This window comes from Nuphar pumila, chromosome 7 (genome assembly GCF_984573655.1).
Source record: "Nuphar pumila chromosome 7, dmNupPumi1.hap1.1, whole genome shotgun sequence".
Taxonomy (NCBI): Eukaryota; Viridiplantae; Streptophyta; class Magnoliopsida; order Nymphaeales; family Nymphaeaceae; genus Nuphar; species Nuphar pumila.
The window spans coordinates 114,554,535-114,576,834 of record NC_143255.1 but is presented as its reverse complement, the minus strand read 5'-3'; the positions used below and the strand labels follow the sequence as shown (position 1 = coordinate 114,576,834).

The following is a 22,300-nucleotide window of genomic DNA, read 5'->3' as shown; positions in this document are numbered from 1 at the left end:
TTGCACAATATTCGGCTTCAGTTGAGGATAGAGATACTTTGTGTTGTTGCTTGCATGTTCATGAAATCATAGTCGCTTAAAAATACTCAAAAACCTGTAGTTGAGACTCTATCATTGGGATTTTCACTCCAATCAGCATCTGTATAGGCATATAAATCAAATGAAGAGGATGAGGAAAAAAACCCTTTGGTTATAGTATTCTTGATATATCTGATAATTATTAAGACAACGCTCATGTGCATAGTGGTAGGAGCATGTTGAAACTGACTGACGGAATAAACTGCATGAGCAATGTCTGGCCGAGTGATGGATAAGTATATGAGTGACCCAACAAATTGGCGGTAAGGGGTAGGATCTTCGAAAAGAGTCACATCTTCTAGCCTCAATTTGACGTTAATGACTTCTGGGGTTTATATCTTCTTATCGTTTGAAATACCAGACTTAGTATAAATGTCAGCAACAAGTTTCATTTGAGAAAGAATGTACCCTCTAAGAGAGTACGCAACTTCAATACCCAAGCAGTATCTTAAGAAACCTAAATCAGATATATCAAAATTTTCTTTTAAAACATTCTTAATCTCATTGATTCATTGCTTATCACTTCCAGTGATAATCATATCATCTACATAGAGTAGAAGAATAACAACCATAGAACCTGTAATTTTTACAAAAAGAGCACTGTTAGTATAATATGAATGAAAACCCAGATGAGTCATCACATTTCTAAATTTATCATGCCAAGCTTTTGGAGCTTGTTTTAGACCATATAAGGCTTTTTTAAGTTTAAGAATTTTTTCTTTTCCAATGCAAACCCCCGGCGGAGGATCCATATAAACTTCTTTATTTAATTCACCATTTAAAAAAGCATTTTTCACATCTAGTTGATAAATAGGCTATTGTTTAATAGATGCAATGGCTATTAGAGTCTTAACACTAGTCATCCTAGCAACGGGAGCAAATGTTTCTTTGTAGTCAATACCATATTCTTGAGAGTATCCCTTAGCCACTAGTTTAGCTTTGTAATGTTCTAAAGACCCATCATTCTTGGTTTTAACTTTGAAAACCCATCTGCATCCTATGGATTTCTTTCTTATAGGTAATGAAGTTATCTCCCAAGTTTTAACTTTTTCAAGAGCATTAAGTTCTAAATTCATAGTTTCAACCCATTGAGGAAGATTTTTTGCTTCATTATAATGAGATAGTTCATGAAATGAATGTAATGCAATTAAACATGACCTATATTTTGGTGTTAATGTGTCATAGGAAACAAATCTACTTGGTGGATTGGAAATCCGATTGGATCTCCTAAGAGAGGTTTCCTCTAAGTTTGAATTTTAAGAATATTTTTCTAAAGCATGTAGTGGTTTTCTTTGATTATGCCGGGTATAAGTTTGCATAGATCTATCAACAATATCATCATTTATATGTATTTCTTCTATATTCTCTGTAGAAGGTAGATGATATGCATAGACACCTAGAGAGAGAGAGAGAGAGAGAGAGAGAGAGAGAGAGCTGCAAAATTAAGAGAACTCATTAAAGTGTTATTAAGGCTAATCTCTATGTTAAATAGAGAGAGGCCAAAAAGAGAAATTACATATAAGTCCCTCATTAAATTAAAATTTCAGATAACCTCTAATCTAAGAAAACTTAAACTTAAAACCTCTTAATCTCAACACTCCCCCTCAAGCTGGAGCATAGATATCAATCATGCTTAGCTTGTCACAACATTTTGAGAAATTTGGTCTAGCAAGAGGCTTTGTAAACATATCTGCAACTTGGTCCTCCGACTTTAGATATTTGGTAGAGATATGGGATATAAGGTACATTGTCGTGTCCCCTTGCGTAGAGCAATACGCCTGTTATCATCATCATGAAGATCACTATTGTCAGTAGTACTTACCTCAAGAGAAGAAGAGGATGGAGGCACGAGCAGAAGTGGAGTTCTACGTACATATACCAATGGAGGGTTATTAAATCGTGAAGAGGATGAAGTTTGGTTCGGTACCAAGGGCACAAATTCTATAGGAAAAGGAGGTATAGGTAAGGGAAAAGGGTCAGCTGGACCAACCTGCAGCGGGGAACCGGAACTAGAGAAATATGGAGTGGATTCCAAGAAAGATACATCCGCACTGACATACTCTCGGCGAGAAATAGGATCATAACATCGATATCCCTTTTGATTTTTTGGATAACCTATAAATATGCATTTTGTAGCTTGAGCAAATAATTTATCACCGTCAGGACCAAGTTTGTGTACAAAACAAACACATCCAAATATTTTTGGTGAGAAAGAGAAGAGTGGGTCATTAGGTTTTAGGATATGTAATGGAATTTGATCACCCACAGAAGATGAATGCATGCGGATGATCAGATAACAAGCAGTGGTAATCGCATCACCCCAATATAACGCAGGAACATTGGATTGAATCATATTGGTCATGGCAACATCAAGCAGGTGCCGATGTTTTAGCTCAGCCACCCCATTTTGTTGAGATGAATAGGCACAGAAAGTTTGGGGTTGAATGCCATGATCTTGGTAAAATTGTAACAAAAGTTTTGATTTAAACTCAAGAGCATTATCAGTGCGAACAATCTTGACAATAGATTCAAACTGAGTTTTTATTTCAAGAATTAAGGATTTGATAATACTTGGAACTTCAGATCGTTCTTTTATTAAAAACACCCAAGACAACTTAGAGAAGTCATCAACAATAACAAGATAATATCGACACTGAGTCCTAGTAGGAATCTTACTAGGACCCCATACATCTACATGAAGAAGTTCAAAGACTTTATGAGTAGACTGACTCTGACTTGAAGGGAACGAACTTTGATGATGCTTGCCCAACTGACATGCTTCACACTGAAATGATGTAGTGGAAGGAATTTGAGGAAAGACAGAACGAAGCTTTGACAATGAAGGATGACCAAGACGTCGATGCCACTGAACAGGACTGGATGAGTGTTCCACTGCAGCATGAACAGTCCCCACTGGATGATGTAGGTAGTAGACTCCATTTTCTTCATAGCCTCCACCAATCTTCTTCCCCGTCAGCAAATCCTGAAAATGACAACCCATCGGATCAAATATCACTCTACAGTTTAATTCTTTTGTAAGACAACTAACAGAGAGTAAACTTTGAGGAAAGTTGGGAGCATAAAGAACATTTTTCAACTGTAAGGAGGAGGATATAGAAATATTTCCCTGACCAACAACCGGTGAGGAACTCCCATCGGTTAATGAGACTTCTCGATGAACAGTAATATCCTTTAGATCTGAAAAAACAAGCTAATTTTCACACAAGTGTCTGGATGCACTAGAGTCAATAATCCACTTACTGTCATTCGGATGAAGATGATTCCCTGTTGAGTAGGCAACACCGGCTACAGGAGGGGCGAAACTCAAGGGGCGAAGAGCTATCAGCTCATCATATTCAGCTCGACTGAGGGTGATACTGTCACTTGCAGAGATATTATCATGTACATTTGTTGCCTCTAGTGTAGCTACATTTGCTTTAGGAGCATATGACTTTGATGAAGAAGTGGTTGGCCGACCATGTTTATCCCAACAACGATCTTCTAAATGTCCAGATTTTCCACAGAATGTACATTGAAGCTTTCCTCTGCCTCCTATACCTCGGCCACGACCTCGTCCTCTGATATTCTGAATATTTCCACGCCCATAACCAGATGAGACAACTAGAGCAGATGACTGAGTCACATGCTGAGATTGTGGAAGAGAGATCGCAAGTCTACTCAGACGATTGTATGCATCAATAAGAGTAGATACATCTGATCTAGTCAACATTTGGACTTTTGCAACAGAGAATTCTAAAGATAGACCTGTAAGAAACCGAGCAACCATAGTCTGTTCTTGATGATCCTTTTGCTTTGAGCAACAAAGAGGCCTGTGAGCATTGAGTCTTTCAAATGCAACTTTGACGGAGGCATAGTACTGGGCCAAGGTCTGATCTCCCTGCTGTAAATTATATATCTCTTGTTCGACTTGCAGGATACGACTCACATTAGTCTCTTGTGAGTATGTATCTCGAAGATTATCCCACATCTGTTTGGTTGTATTATAGTAAATTAAACCATCTGCAATATGGGGTTCGACACTATTCATGATCCATGACATAACTATGTCATTATCTTCATCTCAAGTAACATATTTTCTCACTTTTTCAGTGGGTTCGTCTTTCAACAAAATATGTTTTCTACGATGTCCAGATACCGACATCATAAAAGTTTTGGACCACCTGGAATAGTTAGTTTCATTCAACCTTACAGAAGAGCCGTACGAGAAGGGATTGGCAAAAGCCTTATACTCCCCAATATGTTCAATTTTGGAATCACATTTCGAAGTTTCAGCCATACTGAAGATTTAATACTATTTCAGCTGCAAAAAAAAAATTAGATTCACTCACTTGAACAACAAGTTTTATAATCACGCGTCAGGCAAGTCCGCGATTACACAGATTTCCACACCAGAGATAAAATCTGGACAAGCTTCAAGCAACACAGGGAATATCGTGTGTTACCATCACGCATCAGCCAATATGACCACCAGCAGCTGTACCCAACACAGACTGCCACAACAGTAATGAACAGCAGCCCACAAACAGGGATATTTTTCAACACAACAGAGAATCATGTCTGCTGCCCAACACAGAATCCCACGACAGTAATGAACAACAACCCACAAACAGGGATATTCTCCAACACAGCAGGGAATCACGCCTGCTGTTTCCACGACAGAAAGACAACTGATACTAACATGCTTCTTTCACAGCACGCATGTTAAAAAAAAACACAACACAGCAGGGAATCACGACTGCTGAAATCCATATTCAGAAATAAAACAACCAACTGAAATCCAGGGAATCACGATCAACGATAATATGCAGACGCAAAAAAAAAATCACGACAGCTGCTGCTCCCAGACATATAAAGCTCGACAACCAACAAGAATTTCAATTCTTCAGGGCACAATTAAAAAAAATCAGTCATATCTTGATCACAAGCAACATCACAGGAAATGAGATTGCCGCTGCTCCCAAACAGCAGGAAGTCACGGCAAAAAAAAATTCAAAACTCAGGGGCTCGATGGTTATGGCTACCAGACCAAAGACACACATCCACATCTGCTCCCTTAGATCTGATGCCAGATCTGGGTCATGACGTTGGTCAGATCCCAAATCTGTTATCAGATCTTACACACAAAAAAAATTGCACACCTGATTCCAATATTTTTTTTTTCGTTGGTGTAGATCAATCACTATCGATCACGCTCCCGAGATCAATGACTTTGATACCATGTAGAAGGTAGATGATATGCACAGACACCTAGAGAGAGAGAGAGAGAGAGAGAGAGAGAGAGAGAGAGAGAGAGACGACTGCAAAATTAAGAGAACTCGTTAAAGTGTTATTAGGGCTAATCTCTATGTTAAATAAAGAGATGCCAAAACGAGAAATTACATATAAGTCCCTCATTAAATTAAAATTTCAGATAACCTCTAATCTAAGAAAACTTAAACTTAAAACCTCTTAATCTCAACATTCTCATTATCATTTCCATTGACATTTAGGGGATTATCCCCTCCGTCATCCATGAAATTATCATAAGAGTTTAACTCTTCTTGAGATAAAAGATCAAATAAAAAAGTATATTCAACTTCATCATTGTCTTTGGTCTTTTCAAAACCATTTTCATTTTCTAAAAAGGTTAAATCTTTAGAAACATATAGTTTGTTGTTTTTAGGGTCAAAACATCTATATCCTTTTTGGTTTTCTCCATAACCCAAGAATACACATTTAATAGCTTTTGAAGACAATTTATCTCTTTTATAAAAAAAAGACAAAGCACTTACAACCAAAGATCCTTTATCTATTGAAGTCGGGTGTTCTTTCAAATAATTTTTCATAGGAGGATATGTTTTGTAAGAACGATGAGACCATTCTATTTATTAAATAGGTTGATGTGAGAGTGGCCTTGGCCTAGAAACTTTTTGGAATGTCTTTAGAAATAAGTAGTGTCCTAGTGGTTTTTAACATGTGTCTATGTTTATTTTCGGCTAATCCATTTTGTTGGGGGGTTCTATGACATGATTTTTGATGATAAATTTCATTTTATTCTAAATAACTTTGAAATTCATTTGATAAATATTCACCACCCGAATTGGATCTAAGGATAGAGATGTTTGAAAATTGATTTTTAACAATCATATAATTTTTTTTAAAAAAGGAAAAGACATCAAATTTAAAATTAAGAAAGTATATCCATACATATCTAGTGAAATCATCAATAAAGGTTACATAATATGAGTATCCTCCTTTTGATATGACGGGAGAAGGTCTCCAAACATCCGAATGTACTAATTCAAAAGGTCTCTTAGAAACAAAAGGTCTATTTGGAATAAAGGAGTAGATTTCATTTTTCCAAAGATATAATCCTTAAAAGCAAAATTTTTCTCATTAAATTTTTTTTTTCCAAAGAGAAAAAAGTATATTTTAGAGAAACTTGGATGTCCAAGTCTTTTATGCAAGTTTCAATATTTTATCTTGGACATAATTACAAAAAGAGTTGGTAGAAAGATTTAAATAGTTCATGTAGTAGAGATCTCCCTTCCTATGGCCTTGTCCAATCAGCTTCCCGGACTGGAGATCCTGCGCGGAACAACCCTTAGATGAGAAGAAGATTCCACATCCATGATCGAAAATTTGAAAAACAAAAAGAAGATTTAAATTTAGTCGTGAAACAACTCTTACATTTGGCAAAAAAAAGTTTTTAGAAGAGTTTAAAGTTCCAATACTTTTAATTTGTAAAGATGTTCCATCGGCAGTTGAAACTTAAAAGGTTTTTGAATTAGTGCATAAGTTGGATAAACCATTCTCAAGAGATGTCATATGAAAAGAAGCTCCCGAGTCAAAGATCCAAGAAGACATACCTTGAGGTGAAGAAGAGGCAATTGCGGCACCCGATGTAGATGGGGATTCGAGTAGAATTTGAAGTGCCTCCGATAATTAAGCAAGCAAAAAGAAATCATTTCCTTTGGTTGGTTCTTCCTTCCTTGGTGTAGCTTCTTCAACGAAAGCAACCTTGTTCTTTGGGGCTTCATGTAAGTTGGGACAATTAGGCCAGATATGTTTTGGTTCATGGCAATGATGACAAATGACTTTCCTATAGCTTTCATTATAGCCATTTTGCCTCTCAATGTGTGGAGGTTTGTAAGTTTTAACATAATTGTCGGGCTTGAATACAGCTAATACTTCATCTCCTCCTTTTATCATGTCAAGACGAGTTTTCTCTTGGCATATTTCGGCAACGACATCTTCTAAGGAAAGAGGTTTAGATTTATGAAGAAGGAAAGATCTAACTTGTTCATATTCGAGCCTAAGCCCGTGTAAAAATTGAAAAAAGTGTTCTTTTTTCATTGTTTTCTTCTAAGTTCAACATCTTCACTAACAACCCACTTGGGTTCAGGAAGAGATAATTCATCCCACAAGGGACTAAGGGTGCTAAAATAATCACGAACACTCATGTCCCCTTGCTTCATGGTACATATTTTTTCTTGAAGAAAAAAATTGTTTTGTAAGGTCTTTTTGAGTATACATACCTTTCATAAAAAACCATGCCTTGTTTGCCTTGCGGAATTTGGCTACGTTGGCACATATCTTGAGCTCCATGTTGTTCATAAACCATACAAGGATTTTTGTATGTTTACTTTCTCAATCCTCTATCTTGGATTGGTGATCTTCAATGGCTTTGGTGCGTGCATTTTCTTCAAGAGCCTTTTCTTGTCTTCCTTTCATTTTGGTAAGTTTGAGTTGTGGTTCCGGAATGAAGCCCATCACGTATCCCTAAAGCTTTTTGCCATTGAGATTGTTCTTCATGGCGGATGCCCACATCATATAGTTGGTGCCATTTAACTTGAAGGATAGATCAATCCTATGTTCATTCTCCATAGTGACTTAGAATACGAGCAAGCGATATGAAAAAGATTCCCGAATCACAATCTATCAATAGATAGCTTTAACGAAAATCAAGAGCACAACCTTGCTCTGATACCATGTAATGAAGTATGCGAAAATATAACTTAAGAATGTAAAAGCATTAACAAAGTCCAATAATGGACAAGCACAATAGCACAAGAGGAATATAAGTAAGAAGTCCATAATGAGACAATACAAAAGCCTTAAAAAGGCAACATAAACAAGTAAAGAATAAGATCTTTATTGAAGAGAGCTTGAGAACACTTGAGAAATACAAAGGAGGAGAACCCCTATTTATACACATCAGGATCTTTATTGGGGGCTCCCACATGGAGTCATGGGGAGCCCCCAACGATTCTATGGTGGGCCCTTAATGTATTTCAAAAGAGAAAATAAAAAAACAAGAAATTCATTTAATTAAAAAAAGAAAATCTAACCTAGTAAAATAGTTGTTTCTAGAAATAACTATGTGAAATGAAAAAAATACCCCTATATATAGTACATATATTTTAACAATTTTATGAGTGTACTTGTTGCACTTGAATCATTTGTGCCCTACATGCTTAGTGTATTATGCTCATTAACTTTTGAAAAAAGTTTTTTTTTTTGTGAGGCCTCTCTTTAGAGTTTAGAGACCTTAGTGGAATTTATGCCTTTGATTGTGCTGGTTCTTGTTCTCATGGCTCTTTAGTGATCATTAACTTGTTTTTACATCATGTTACCTCACATGGAGATTTAAGCATTATGCTTGTAACTTGTCATATGATTGCATCTCTATTGCATGGATTTTCTAAACATATTCGAGGATTCAAACCCTTGTTATTTGACTTGATTTGAAACTTTTATTGTCAAATCAGTTATTGTCTCCTTCATCCTTGGAAAGAGATTTCCAAGGTTTTCTTATTGCCTCTTGGTTTTGTCTTAGTCTATCTCCTTTTATTCGATGCATCCATTATTTTGTTTGGCCTTTTTGAGGTGAGTTGTGTGCATCTCGTTGTTGTGGAACCAGAGATATTCGTTGGGGTGAGTTGTGTGTACCTCATTTTTTTGTTAGTTTAGATTGCCGATTTATGAGTGCAGTATTGGCACTTGTCTTGGCTTTGACTGACAATTGTACAATTGTTTGATCTTTGGTTCTATGAGTGAGTTGTATCACTCAGTTGTTTATATGGCCCTTGTTGTTTATTGGATGTTCGTATTATTCTTTGATAGCTAAACTATTATTTTCTTATGACCATTGTGGTTTCTATGTATTAATATTGCAAAATTGATTGTTCGTACCTTGATTTGAATATTATTTTTAAATCATAATTTTTATCTCCTTATTTACATTAGTTTGTTTTTTTATTACAAGCTCTCGTATACCTATCTTGTTTTCTTTCTTTTCCTCTTATTTGAGTGTCATTTTTCTTTGGACATGGAATCTGTCTTACAACCATGTGTGGTGAGTTATATGCACTTGTTGTAGCTGATGGTATTGTTTGCGGTTTTACAACAATTTGTGAGGTGAGGTGTGTGTCCTCTTGTGGTTGTAGCATATATTTGTTGTCAGTTTAGATAGTTTGTATTGTTGGTGCATGGTCACTGATATGGTTATTGCTGACATTTGTGGTCACTGATATGGTTATTGCTGACATTTGTTTTTGATCTCTTGTCTTAGGCGTTGATACACTTAAATTTTTAGAATGTTGAGTTGAAGGTCAATGAAGTGATTGTTTGTGGTGAGCAAACTATTGTTGAGATTTGCAAATATCATTTCTTTTATGATTTGTTGGATGTGAGATTTTTGAAAAATCTCATGTATTTTCTAATCGTTTCCGCTGCCCTTTTGCCTTTGTATGGCAAATGGTTATTCATTGAAATATTTTCATGCATTTTTATGTGCATTAAGTATGCTTTAATTGCATGTTGGATATATATGTTGAGGGTATTTAGATTTGTTCCATGTTGGTTAACTTTCATTTTTTTATGAATTTAATTAGTTATTCTTTTATTGTGAGCTCTTACATTTAATATGCATGTTGTCGTGTTTTGCTTAGTATAGTTAATGATTCGTACCTTTATATGAAATGTTTACTTAAGCCTTTGGGACTATTTATGCAAAATTGTTTATATTTTCTTGATATTTTATGTCTAATATGTGCTTGTCTTTTGGACTTTAGTAGTCGAAATTCTAATATGATCAATATTTATGTTTTCTTGAAAAATATGCTGATTTTATGGTTATGATTGTCTAAACTAGAATTTTTAAAAATTGCTTTTGAAGTGTATTTCTTGTGTCTATCTTAATTGCTATTATACCTTGTTTGAATTATTGCTAATTTTTTTTTTAATTTTATTTTTAAATTATTGCTTAAAGTTATTTTTCTTGATATTCGCTTTTAAAATTGTTTAGTTTATATATGGTACTTTTATGTTTTGTTGGCATGCTTAACCATCCTCTCTTTATATATATATATATACATATATATATATATATATATATATATATATATATATATATATATTTGGTTCATATCGCTGACCCCAATTGTTTTGGGATGAAGGCGTAGTTGTTGTATATATATATATAAAATTTGATATTATATCTATCTACTTTAATTTGTGTTGTTCAAAATATATTTGTTTTGAAATTATATACATATAATCTATAACTATTTTTAATTTTTGTTTTGTTAAAACTTTCTCTTAAAACTATTTAGTTAAGATATTTTCCTTTGTATATGTTGAAGGATGGATGAGAAGCACCGAACCTTGGGTAGAGGAAGAGAGAGAGAGAGACGGCTGTACAGAAAGTAAACTTCGTATTTTATTAGGGCAGCTACTCTCTATGTTAAATAGAGAGAAGCCAAAAAGAAGAAATTACATCTAAGTCCATTATTAAATAAAATTTCAAATAACCTCTAATTTAATAAGGCTTAAACTTAAAACCACCTATTCTCAACACTCCCCCTCAAGCTGGAGCATAGATATCGATCATGCTCAGCTTGTCACAACAATGGAAGAAACTAGGTCTCGCAAGGGCCTTGGTAAAGACATCAACAACTTGATCTTCGGAAGATACATGATCTGTGCAAATATAACCAGCCTGAATCAAGTCACGTACATAGTGACAGTCAATTTCAATATGTTTAGTCCTTTCATGAAACACTGGGTTGTTGGCAATATATGTAGCAGCCCTATTGTCACACATCATCAACATAGGTAGGGATACTTTCTCCTGAAGCTCGATCAAGACTGATTTTACCCACATAATCTCAGCTGCAGTCTGAGCCATTGCTCGGTATTCAGATTCAGCACTCGACCTGGCTACAACTGTTTGTTTCTTACTCCTCCAAGTAACAAGATTTCCTCCCACAAACACACAGAATCCAGATGTTGACTTCCTATCTTCAACCGATCCTGCATAATCGGCGTCAGTGTACGCAACAACGTCCAAAGATGGATTTCGTTTAAACAACAGACCTTTACCAGGAGATGCCTTTAAGTACCGAAGAACCATCATAGCTGCATCCCAGTGAACTTTTGTAGGTTTGTCCATGAACTGACTGATTTTACTCACAGCTAATGAAATGTCAGGTCTAGTAACAGTCACATATAGCAACTTACCCACCAAGGATCTAAAGCTGACACTGTCCACATACTCAGACTTCTCATCGAACATGTGAGTTTTGGGATCCATTGGAATATTAGCTGGCTTAGCTCCTAGCATTCCAGTCTCTTTTAATAAGTCCAACACATACTTTCTTGAGACAACACTAAGCCCTCTTTGTTTCTTGCAGCTTCGATACCCAGAAAATATCGAAGGTGACCAAGATCTTTAGTAACAAAGTGTTTCTGAAGATGATCTTTTGTGGCAGAAATATCTTGGGCACTGCTCCCTGTTAATATGATGTCATCGACATATACCACCATAACAACAATTTCAGCACTGGTTTTCTTGATAAACAAGGAGTGATCTGAAGCTGACCTGACAAAGCCAAAACTCGACATTACCTCAAATAATTTGTGAAACCATGCCCTTGGACTCTGCTTCAGACCATAAATAGCCTTCTTCAACTTGCACACCTTCTTACACTCCCCCTGAACCTCGAAGCCTGGGGGTTGTTGCATTTAGACAGTTTCATGCAAATCCCCATACAAAAAGGCATTCTTGACATCCAACTGAAACAAGGGTCATCCATGGTGCACAGCAACAGAAAGAACAAGACGAATAGTGCCAAGACGAGCAACTGGGGAGAAAGTTTCAAAAAAGTCAACACCATAAGTCTGAGTATATCCTTTTGCAACCAACCGGGCTTTGTACCGTTCAATTGACCCATCCGAGTTATATTTAATGGTATATACCCATTTGCAGCCAACAATATCTGCATCAGTAGGAGGATCAACCAAGTCCCAAGTGCCCCTAGAACATAGGGCATCCATCTCATCCTGCATAGTCTGCATCCATTTGGGGTCGAATAGAGCCTGACTGTGATGAAGCGGAACAGAGGAGGCAGACAAAGCCGAGATAAAATTCTTCATAGAAGCCCCAAGATTAACTTCAGAAACAAACTGAGAAATGGGATGAAGGGTGCACTGTCTTTTCCTTTTTCGCAGAGCAATAGGAAGATCCTCATCAAGAGCAGAAACTTCAGTATGCTCAGAGATACTTGCCTCAGGAGAAGGAGATAATGGGGGCATGGAGGTAGGTGGTAACCTGTGAGTATACACTATAGGAGGGTTTCTGTATCGAGACTCCCCAGAGGATGGAGCCACAGGCTTTGGAGTGAACGACTCTAAAGGAAAAGGGGGAATTGGCAAAGGAAGGCCATCACCCTGACTCTCCTGTAACCTTGGAGTAGTACTCGAAAAATAAGGAATAGACTCAAAGAAGGTAACGTCCGCACTGACATACTCTTTATGAGATATAGGGTCATAGCAACGATATCCTTTTTGGTTCTTAAGATACCCAAGGAAAACACATTTAATAGACTGCGCAGCAAGTTTATCTCGATCAGGACCCAGCTTATGCACAAAACACACACATCCAAAAACTTTAGGGGGGATAGGAAAGAGAGGAGCCTCTGGATGGAGAATTTGAATTGGGATCTGGTCTTCTACAGAACTTGACGGCATGCGATTTATAAGAAACCCGGCTGTCAAAACCGCATCGCCCCAGTATGTAGCAGGCATATTGGATTGAATCATAAGGCACCGAGCAACATTAAGGATTTGTCTATGTTTCCTCTCAGCCACCCCATTTTGCTGGGAGGTATGGGGACATGTAAATTGAGGTTGAATCCCATTAACAGAGTAGAATTCAAGTAAGTCTTTGGATTTGAACTCAAGAGCATTATCAATGTGAACAATTTTAACACATATGTCAAATTGAGTTTTTATCTCTGCAATTAAAGATTTAAGAATGACAGGACCTTGAGACCGATCTTTTAAGAGGAACACCCACGATAGTCTCGAGAAGTCATCAACAATAACTAGATAATAACGACATTGAGACCTATTCGGAATCCTACTCGGACCCCACACATCTACATGAAGAAGATCAAACAATCCTTGACTTGATGGACTCTGACTGGAGGGAAAAGAGCTTCGACAATGTTTTCCCAATTGACATGTTTCACAATGAAAAGAAACTGAGGGAGGTATATGAGGAATGACACGACGAAGTTTTGTCACTGGAAGGTGACCCAAACGATGATGCCACAATAGTGGACTTGAGGATGATGTAACAGCAGAATCGGCCGAAATCTCTGGTTGGTGCAGGTAATACAGACCACCTTCCTCATAGCCGCCACCAATCCTTCTTCCCGTCAGCAAGTCCTGAAAGGTGGATCCCATAGGATAAAAAATCACTCTACAATTCAACTCTTTTGTCATTCGACTGACGAATAATAAATTCTGTGAAAACGAAAGAGCATGAAGAACATGCGACAATTGAAGAGTAGGGGTAATAGACATGTTTCCCTGCCCTACAATTGGGGAAGAGCTACCATCAGCAAGACGTACCCCTTTTTGACCTGTCACAGGTTTTAAACTCAAAAAATTGCTCGAATTTCCGCACAAGTGACCAGAGGCTCCAGAATCAATGATCCACCTACCACCTTGACCAGATAGGCCATCACCTGCCGAGCACACAACCTCCGCAACAGAAGACTTTGAATTGGATGATCGTAAAGCAAGGAGCTCGTCATATTCAGCCCTGCTAAGAGTTACATAATCATTGGAGGAATCTGCATCTGATTTAACCACTTGAGCCATAATATAAAGTAATGGGCTTAATTCACACAATGCAGGAGCAACCACACGCACATACCCACAATCAACTACGAACCCGACTATATCAAGTTTTGACTTCACCAATGAAATCCAAGGATGGCTATAGGTTGTAAATCAAGATCACACATCCAACACGACTTAGCGTGTGTTACCATCACACATCCGCCACTACGACAACCAGTAGCATTACTCAACTCAGACTCCCACGTCAAAAGACAAGGATCCCACAAACTGAATATTTTTCAACACCGCAGGGAATCACGCCTGCTGATTCCAAAAAAAATATATTAACATGCTGCTTTCGTGTTGGATGTGAAATCAGTCAGATCTAATTCTTTCTCCCCACGCTTGCTGCTTCCACGACATGAGTACAACCAAAACTAACATGTTTCTTTCACAAAAAAAAAATTACGACAGCATGGATGGTAGGAGCTGTCAATGCAGTCTCCTTGTGGTGATACATAAGCAGGTTCACAACTCAGAGGTACTTTGAATAAAAACTGGTAAGGGTCTGCCTAACTTAGCTTTCAAAGAAAATCACAAAAAAAAATCACGACCCAGCAGATAATCACGACAGGTGCTGAAATCACGACAAAAGCTGAACTTACGACAACTGTAAATCATGACAGTTGCTGCTGAAATCATATAGGTAGATGTTGTAACTCACGACAACATGAAAAAAAAAATGCACGACCCTGCAGAAATCACGGTAGATGCTGAAATCACGACAGATGAAGAAGGAAGATCATTTCTTCAAGGGACACGATACAAAATCACGGCAGCAGCACATACAATCTGTTATAAGCTGCCACACCCAACAATCACGGCATGGCTCAAGGGTTACGACTGCCAGATCTGAAGCCACACTCCCACGATGCTCCCTTAGATCTGATGACACATCTTAAAAGAAAACTGACCTGATTTGAATATAGATCAATCGTAGATTGTTCACGATCGATCACGCTCCCACGATCGACTGCTTTGATACCATGTTGAAGGATGAATGAGAAGCACCGAACCTTGGGTAGAGGAAGAGAGAGAGAGAGAGAGAGAGAGAGAGAGAGAGAGAGAGAGAGAGAGACGGCTGCACAGAAAGTAAACTTCGTATTTTATTAGGGCAGCTACTCTCTATGTTAAATAGAGAGAAGCCAAAAGGAAGAAATTACATCCAAGCCCATTATTAAATAAAATTTCAAATAACCTCTAATTTAATAAGGCTTAAACTTAAAACCACCTATTCTCAACAGTATAGTTGGAACCTTTGTTTTTGTTCTCTAAGCAGGTTCTTAAAAATGATAAGGGTTGAGAAAGTAATTTTCGGATGCATCATAAAGATAGAAATTACCAATTGAAGACATTGGAAGATTTAAATTCTTTCTATTGTTTTTCTTGTATTTACAAACTTCTGGTTACTCACCATAAGTTTGAGGGGGAGTGTTAAAATATGTTGTATATATATCAGTGTTATAAAAAACATGCCTTGAGGCGCAAAAGGCACGCCTCGCTTTGAGGCGCGGCCCTCTGTGCCTCAAGGCGCAAGCCTGAGGTGCAATTTTTTTTTGTTACAACAAGATTTCTGAGGCATAATCTTCTTGAAACTGGTTATGGCCCCTAGGGATTTGCATTTCTTTAGTTTTTATGAGTAATTATTGGTACTGTTCTTGTAAATGAAATGTTGGCTGCTTCGTTTATGAGTAGGGAATCTATCATGCTCCATTGGAATTAATTTCTTTTCATAGAACCCAACAACTGACATTGATTTTGATTTACAGTAGTTTGAATTATTTCTTATGAACCCAGTAGTTGACGATGATTTTGATTTCAACAGCTTGAACTATTTGCAGTTGAATTTTTTGTATTATTTATTTTATAAATCCTAGCATGTTAACGTTAATGTTGTTAAATTTACAACATCTTGATTCTTATTCAGTTGGAATTTCTTTTCATAAAACCCAACATCTTAGTGCTAATGCTGTTTGTATTTTTCTTTTTCATACAGTTTGGATGACTTGTCAAAAACCCCAGTAGGTAGCGTTAATTCTAGTTTTGATTTCAGCAGCTTGATGTCCTTTGTAAAACTGAATATATATATATATATATATATATATATACAGTAGTTTTATCTTTATTTTATTTGTGGGTGTTGGTTTTAATCATAACACAATATATAGATGTTTGCTATAAAAGTTATGTTGCTAGAATTTCTGTTGATAAATTCATTATCGATAAAGTGTATCTCTGCTGGAATTTCTGTGGATATAAATCCCTATGGTTAACATGATTGTTGCTGGGATTTCGGTTGAGAAAATCTCTACTGTCAACATGTGTTTCTGTTGAGATTTGCCTTGAAAAAGTCTCTATTGTTTAAAGTATATTTCTGTTGAGATTTTTTGTTGAGAAATCCCTGCTATAACATAAATTACTGCTGAGATTTTTGGTTGAAAAAATCCCTATAGTCAATGTGAAATTCTGTGAGATTTATGTCGAGAAAACCTTAATGTCATGTATTTCCAGTTATTTCAGTTATGTAATCAGTTTCGTAGAATAATCTCATATATTTTAATTTTTGTAGGTGAATCTCATATATTTTCCAGTTATTTCAGATATGTAATCAGTTTCTTAGTATATTTTAACTTTTTTTGGTTAATCGCATATATTTTCCAGTTATATAATCAGTTTTTAGTTACCTTTATATGTTAATCTCATATTTTTTAGTACTTATTTGAGATTTTCTATTTCTTATTGGTTGTTATTTCATCAATAAAACATTTCTTTATTTATTTGTATTTTTAGATATTTTTTTAAAGTTTAAAAAAAAAATTTGAGGCTTACTGTTTATGCCTCTCCTCGGTTTTTGGTGGAGCGCCTCGCAACGCCTCAACACTTTTCACAACACTGATATATATATACAAAAAACAAAAAACAAAAATAATAAGAACAAAAAAAAGTCCCTAGTGGACATACATATTTACAAGTGAAAAGATTATTTTACCCTTTAGTGGGCATTACAAAGAACATGAAGAAAACACACACACACACACACACACACACACACACACACACACACACACACATATATATATATATATGTATAGTAATCATATGTTTAACATAATTGTCTTTTTCATTTTTTTTATTGTTATTTTTTCTTTTATTATTTTTGGTAAGTGCATTATGGTCCTTTGGACCGTATAGACGTTAGGGTCTCCCCAAAGGCTATATTTACCCCTCTTTGGCCCTCTCATGTGTATGAATAGGGACATCCCTTTGTATGTTATGCATTTTTTCATTGCTTTTCTAAGCATTTTCTCTTAATAAAGATATATTATTTTTTGTGTTTGTGTTCTTTTGTGTATGCCCATTGGTGGCTTTTGTGATCTTTTGTATTTGCCATTGTTTGGCTTGTGCATTGTCCTTTTGTGTACTTGTGCTTGTGCACTCCCTTTTGATCATTGTATGCCCTTGGTGGCCCTTTTGTATTCCTCTTGCTTTCATTGCATTTGTCCTTCTACACTTACTAGATCTTGTTTAATGAATTAACCGTTCATTCATTATGAGGATATACTAAGGTATATTAGCTGCATTATTTCTGACTTCAGCTACCTTAGCTCATCCATCATGCTATGTGACCGGTTACTTCCATAGGGTTCCTTGTAGCATCAAAGAACACAATTTTTGCTGATGAAAAGGTGGTAATAGTATACCAAAAGAGTGAATTTCACTAGTTAATGCTAGTGCTTCACTGTAGATATTGTATTTATTAAATATCCATAGGGGATTTGGATTCAAGCTAGATGGGAACCCTTGATTTTCTCTATTAGATGTAGTAGTGCCTTTTTCATCTTCTGTAGTCTATCAGTGGTGTTAGATAGTGGCACAATTGACATAACATTGTTTCTTAGAGGAATTGAATGCTAACCTATGTAACATGGACTCTTCTAGCAGCTCTCCGCACCCAGTGCGATATTTGGACATGGCTTCCTTTGTGTCAGGTGAAGTCAACCACACTGAGGTCCAAAAGTAGATTTAATTAACCCTAACCAAGTCTTTATATATATATATATATAAATGCACACACATACACGTAGTGTTAACTTAAAACTGTTAAAAACTATATATATACCCTCCCTCCCTGCACTCCATGCCCAAGTTTTTTTAAAGTGCCGCCGTATCCACACCTGTATCTGCACTCACACCCATGTGAGATAGATTCTGACCATGGTGCAATTATGTTGTAAATTGTTGATTTTGCAACATAAGGTTTATAGTTTCACTGGCATGCATCTAATAAATAGCTTAACTTACGGTAATCTGTATTATGAAGTGCCTTTATCCATGCCATCATTGTTTGCCTTGGTTATAAATAATTTCGTTGGCATTGTAAAACTTGGTTGGTCCCTGTGCATTTTGTACTTTCTTATGCTGCCACACCACCCACAGATAAATTTCATCATATTACCAAAGGAAACTTGGGTTCTTAGTATCTTAGTCCATCTGGTTAAAAGTGCTCCTAGCTTGCCTAGTCACCTAGGTGACCTAGGCATTGGTCCAGCAGTAGCACGTAGATGGGGGTGGACTAAAAATTAAAGTATTGAATGTTGTAAATTTTTTACTCATAACATTAACAGATCACAATAATTTTTTAACCATAATTTTCTAAAAAAAATCAATCTTTCCCATAACTTGTAAGATTTTTTTTTTCATTATTGATAAATAATGCATTTATTTGTGTTTCTACTTTATAGGCAGTGCATTTGTGCTACCTAGATCTTTTGACTGCATAGACTTTACATCCATCTAGTAAACAAAAGAACTGGACTCCAGTGTCATTACTACAAAACTAAGGTGTTAACAATTCATTGTTGATCTTCAGGAAGTTTGGTTGGAGAAGACCACAGGTGCCGTCTGCTTGGCAGTTTCTTCTAAAGCCATGCTGATAACAGGAATTGATGACCGCAGATACTGGAATTTTATTCCCAGTGATGAATCCAGGTAGAAATTCATTATCAATGAATTAGGAGAATGTGTGGTAGAACTGCTTTTTTACCAGTATCTGTTTTCTTGGCCATTTTCAGTCAACATGGACCTCAGATCAGTAAAAAATATGTGTACTATTGCTAAATCAACTAAGAAAAGTGTTCTTTTGTTTGTTTGAAAGCGTTTCTTTTTCCTTTTCCTTTTTCTTTTCCTTTTCTCCTGATGCCAATAACTGGACGTTCTTTGGACTGTTTTTGACTGAACAACTTGGTTGAGCTAATAATTGGGTCTGGGTGTTCATAGGATAACCTGACAAGCTTTTATGCTTTATGTGTCTCATTTGAGGACTAACTGAAAGGTCTTGGACCGTTCAACCACCAGACCAGGTAGTCCAAGGTCTTCCCAAGTCTTTTTGCTCAAGTATGTGTGGTGCGTGACTTGGATACGTTGTCAATTAACATTGACTTTTTTCCAACCTTTGATGCTCTGTAGCAAAGCTAGAGGGACTGCTAGGTTAGAGTTGAGCCTTCTGTTAGTTTATGTTGTTCAGTTACAAGGTGATACCATGGACTAGATGACTACACATCACAAGCTTTGTGTTTTTTTTCTTTAACTGAGTGCCATTTTCTTTAAAGGCAAGGTGTTTCATGTAACTATTACAATGGCAATTAAAACCAAGGAGCAATTAGGGGTGGACAGCTTGTTGGCTTGGGTTCTGGGTCTGAATTGCTTTTTTGTTTTACAACTTTTATGATGAGATTCTCTAACCCAAAGTTATAAGTATTGTATCGTTATCCGTATTGATCAGTCCCAAAGTAACACCTTATCGTATTGTAAACGTATCGTAAATTTTTAATAAAAAATTATAAAATTTTAAAAAAATCTAAAAAAATCAGAAAAATTTAGCATAAATTATAAAAAAATCATCACATAAAGCAATGATGAATTGCACAAAATACAACCATAAATTCACATATGATCCTAAAACTAAACTATCTTCTAGAGCCTATTTGTCAAACATCAGGATAATATTTTCTCAGTTCTGCATCCAACTGTCGCTCGATGATCTCTTTATGTTGGGCCATTTTTTTTGCAAGTGGGTTGTCATCATCATCTTCAGAATCTGGAACAATGGTTGGAAGTCCTTTAACTTTGCATTTTTGTAAAATTCTTCTTTGAATTTCTTCTAGTTTAGCGATAACATTAGCATAAAAGTGGCAAAAATAAATGAAAAATCACATGGTCGTACATTTTGATCTTGACTTGCAATATGTTGCTTAAATCTATGCAGCCTACCTCTAATAATAGTACTACAAAACAAACATATCAAATTCAATGGTAACCTTAGTCGTTGTACATCATTAATGCTTATGCAGTATTGCCATGCAGGATCATCTATAATATGACATGAACGTGAAGACGATATTGAAGGATCTAAAATAAAACAAAACCAATTAAAAAACTCAATAAGAAACAAAAAAATAAGAAGCACAACTGCCAAAAATAAGCCAAGCTTGAATATCTCATGTTCGGTTTGTTCAGCTCGTTTACCAGCCCTACTTACACCCCTAACCACAGCTGCCAATTATGCCTTCAAAAACAAAACTTCTTTCAGCAAGAGAATTTTAAAAAATTTAATTGTTTTTCACAGCATGGCTATTATTTTACATGATACTATATCTGTAGCCTTCCATTTGTTGTATGCAATTCCCAGTTTCCTCAGTGTCTGCCTTCTCATGCCTTTGGGGAACTTTATTATTTCTCTCTGAGTTCTTAGAAAGGTAAAGATAATCTAAACAAATATGCTCAGCAAGTTCTTCAACTATATTTTTTAGTAATACCTGTTTCACCCATTAAAGGGATGATAAAAATTCAAATTACACGTCCACTTGCCCTTCATCATTCTTAGGTTGTAGGGCTTAAAGTTGATGTCAGGCAGAGATTTCTTGAAGTGGAACTTGGAAGGTTTCTTGCCAGCAGTCTTTCAAGGTTTGCCTCTGCATCATGGATCCATTCAGTGCCCCATGAAGAAGCCTGGTATAGGATGGAACCTTGTATATCAAGTGGATCAAGGAATTATTTTTCTTGAGTTATACTTTCAAAGCAGGGAGTGAAAAGTGTGTTAGATTCTTGGTAATGTAGGTTGACACATTCAGGGTCTGACACTTTAGATAAATGGATATATCAGCTAATTAGGTTTACCTGGAGGTGCAATCATTATGCATTGTCCACTAAACATGCAACATTGTTGAGGCATTTGTAAATGCCACTGCTGCTTACACTTGTCAAAGCCATCTTAAATGTTGGTTTTTCTCTCTCATGCCTGCTGCATTTCTAGTAGCAGCAGTATTCCTTCATGCAATTCTTTAGTGGTTGAGAAGTTTAATCACACTCAGTGTTATAAAAAATGCACCTTGAGGCGCAAAAGGCATGCCTCGCCTTGAGGCGCGGCCCTTTGTGCTTCAAGGCGCAAGCCTGAGGCACAAAATTTTATTTTATTTATTTATTTATTTATTAAGATTTCTAAGACATAATCAACAAGATTTTTGTAGGTTAATCTCATATATTTTCCAGTTATTTCAGTTATGTAATCAGTTTCTTAATATATTTTAACTTTTGTTGGTTAATCTCATATATTTTCCAGTTAGGTAATCAGTTAACATATAAAAGTAACTAACTTTTATATGTTAATCTCATATTTTTTAGAATAATCTCATATATTTTAACTTTTGTAGGTTAATCTCATATATGTTCCAGTTATTTCAGTTATGTAATCAGTTTCTTAGTATATTTTAACTTTTGTTGGTTAATCTCATATATTTTCTAGTTATCTAATCAGTTTTTATATGTTACTTAAAGTAACATATAAAAGTAACTTTCTTTTATATGTTAATATCATATTTTTTAGAATAATCTCATATATTTTAACTTTTGTAGGTTAATCTCATATATTTTTCAGTTATGTAATCTGTGTTTAGTTATTTTTATATGTTAATCTCATATTTTTAGTATTTATTTGAGATTTTCTATTTCTTATTGGTTGCTATTTCATCAA

At 36.0% G+C, this 22,300-nt stretch overlaps 1 protein-coding gene across 1 annotated transcript in view; it reads left to right on the top strand.

Annotated features, from left to right (window-relative positions):
- Nucleotides 1-22,300, top strand: part of LOC149833021 (F-box protein PP2-A15-like) — a 29,177-nt gene that overhangs the window by 5,825 nt on the left and 1,052 nt on the right. Inside the window, exon 2 of the mRNA XM_090014849.1 lies at nucleotides 19,142-19,260. Coding sequence (XP_089870975.1) covers nucleotides 19,142-19,260 — 119 coding nt within the window. The remainder of the gene's footprint in view (nucleotides 1-19,141; nucleotides 19,261-22,300) is intronic.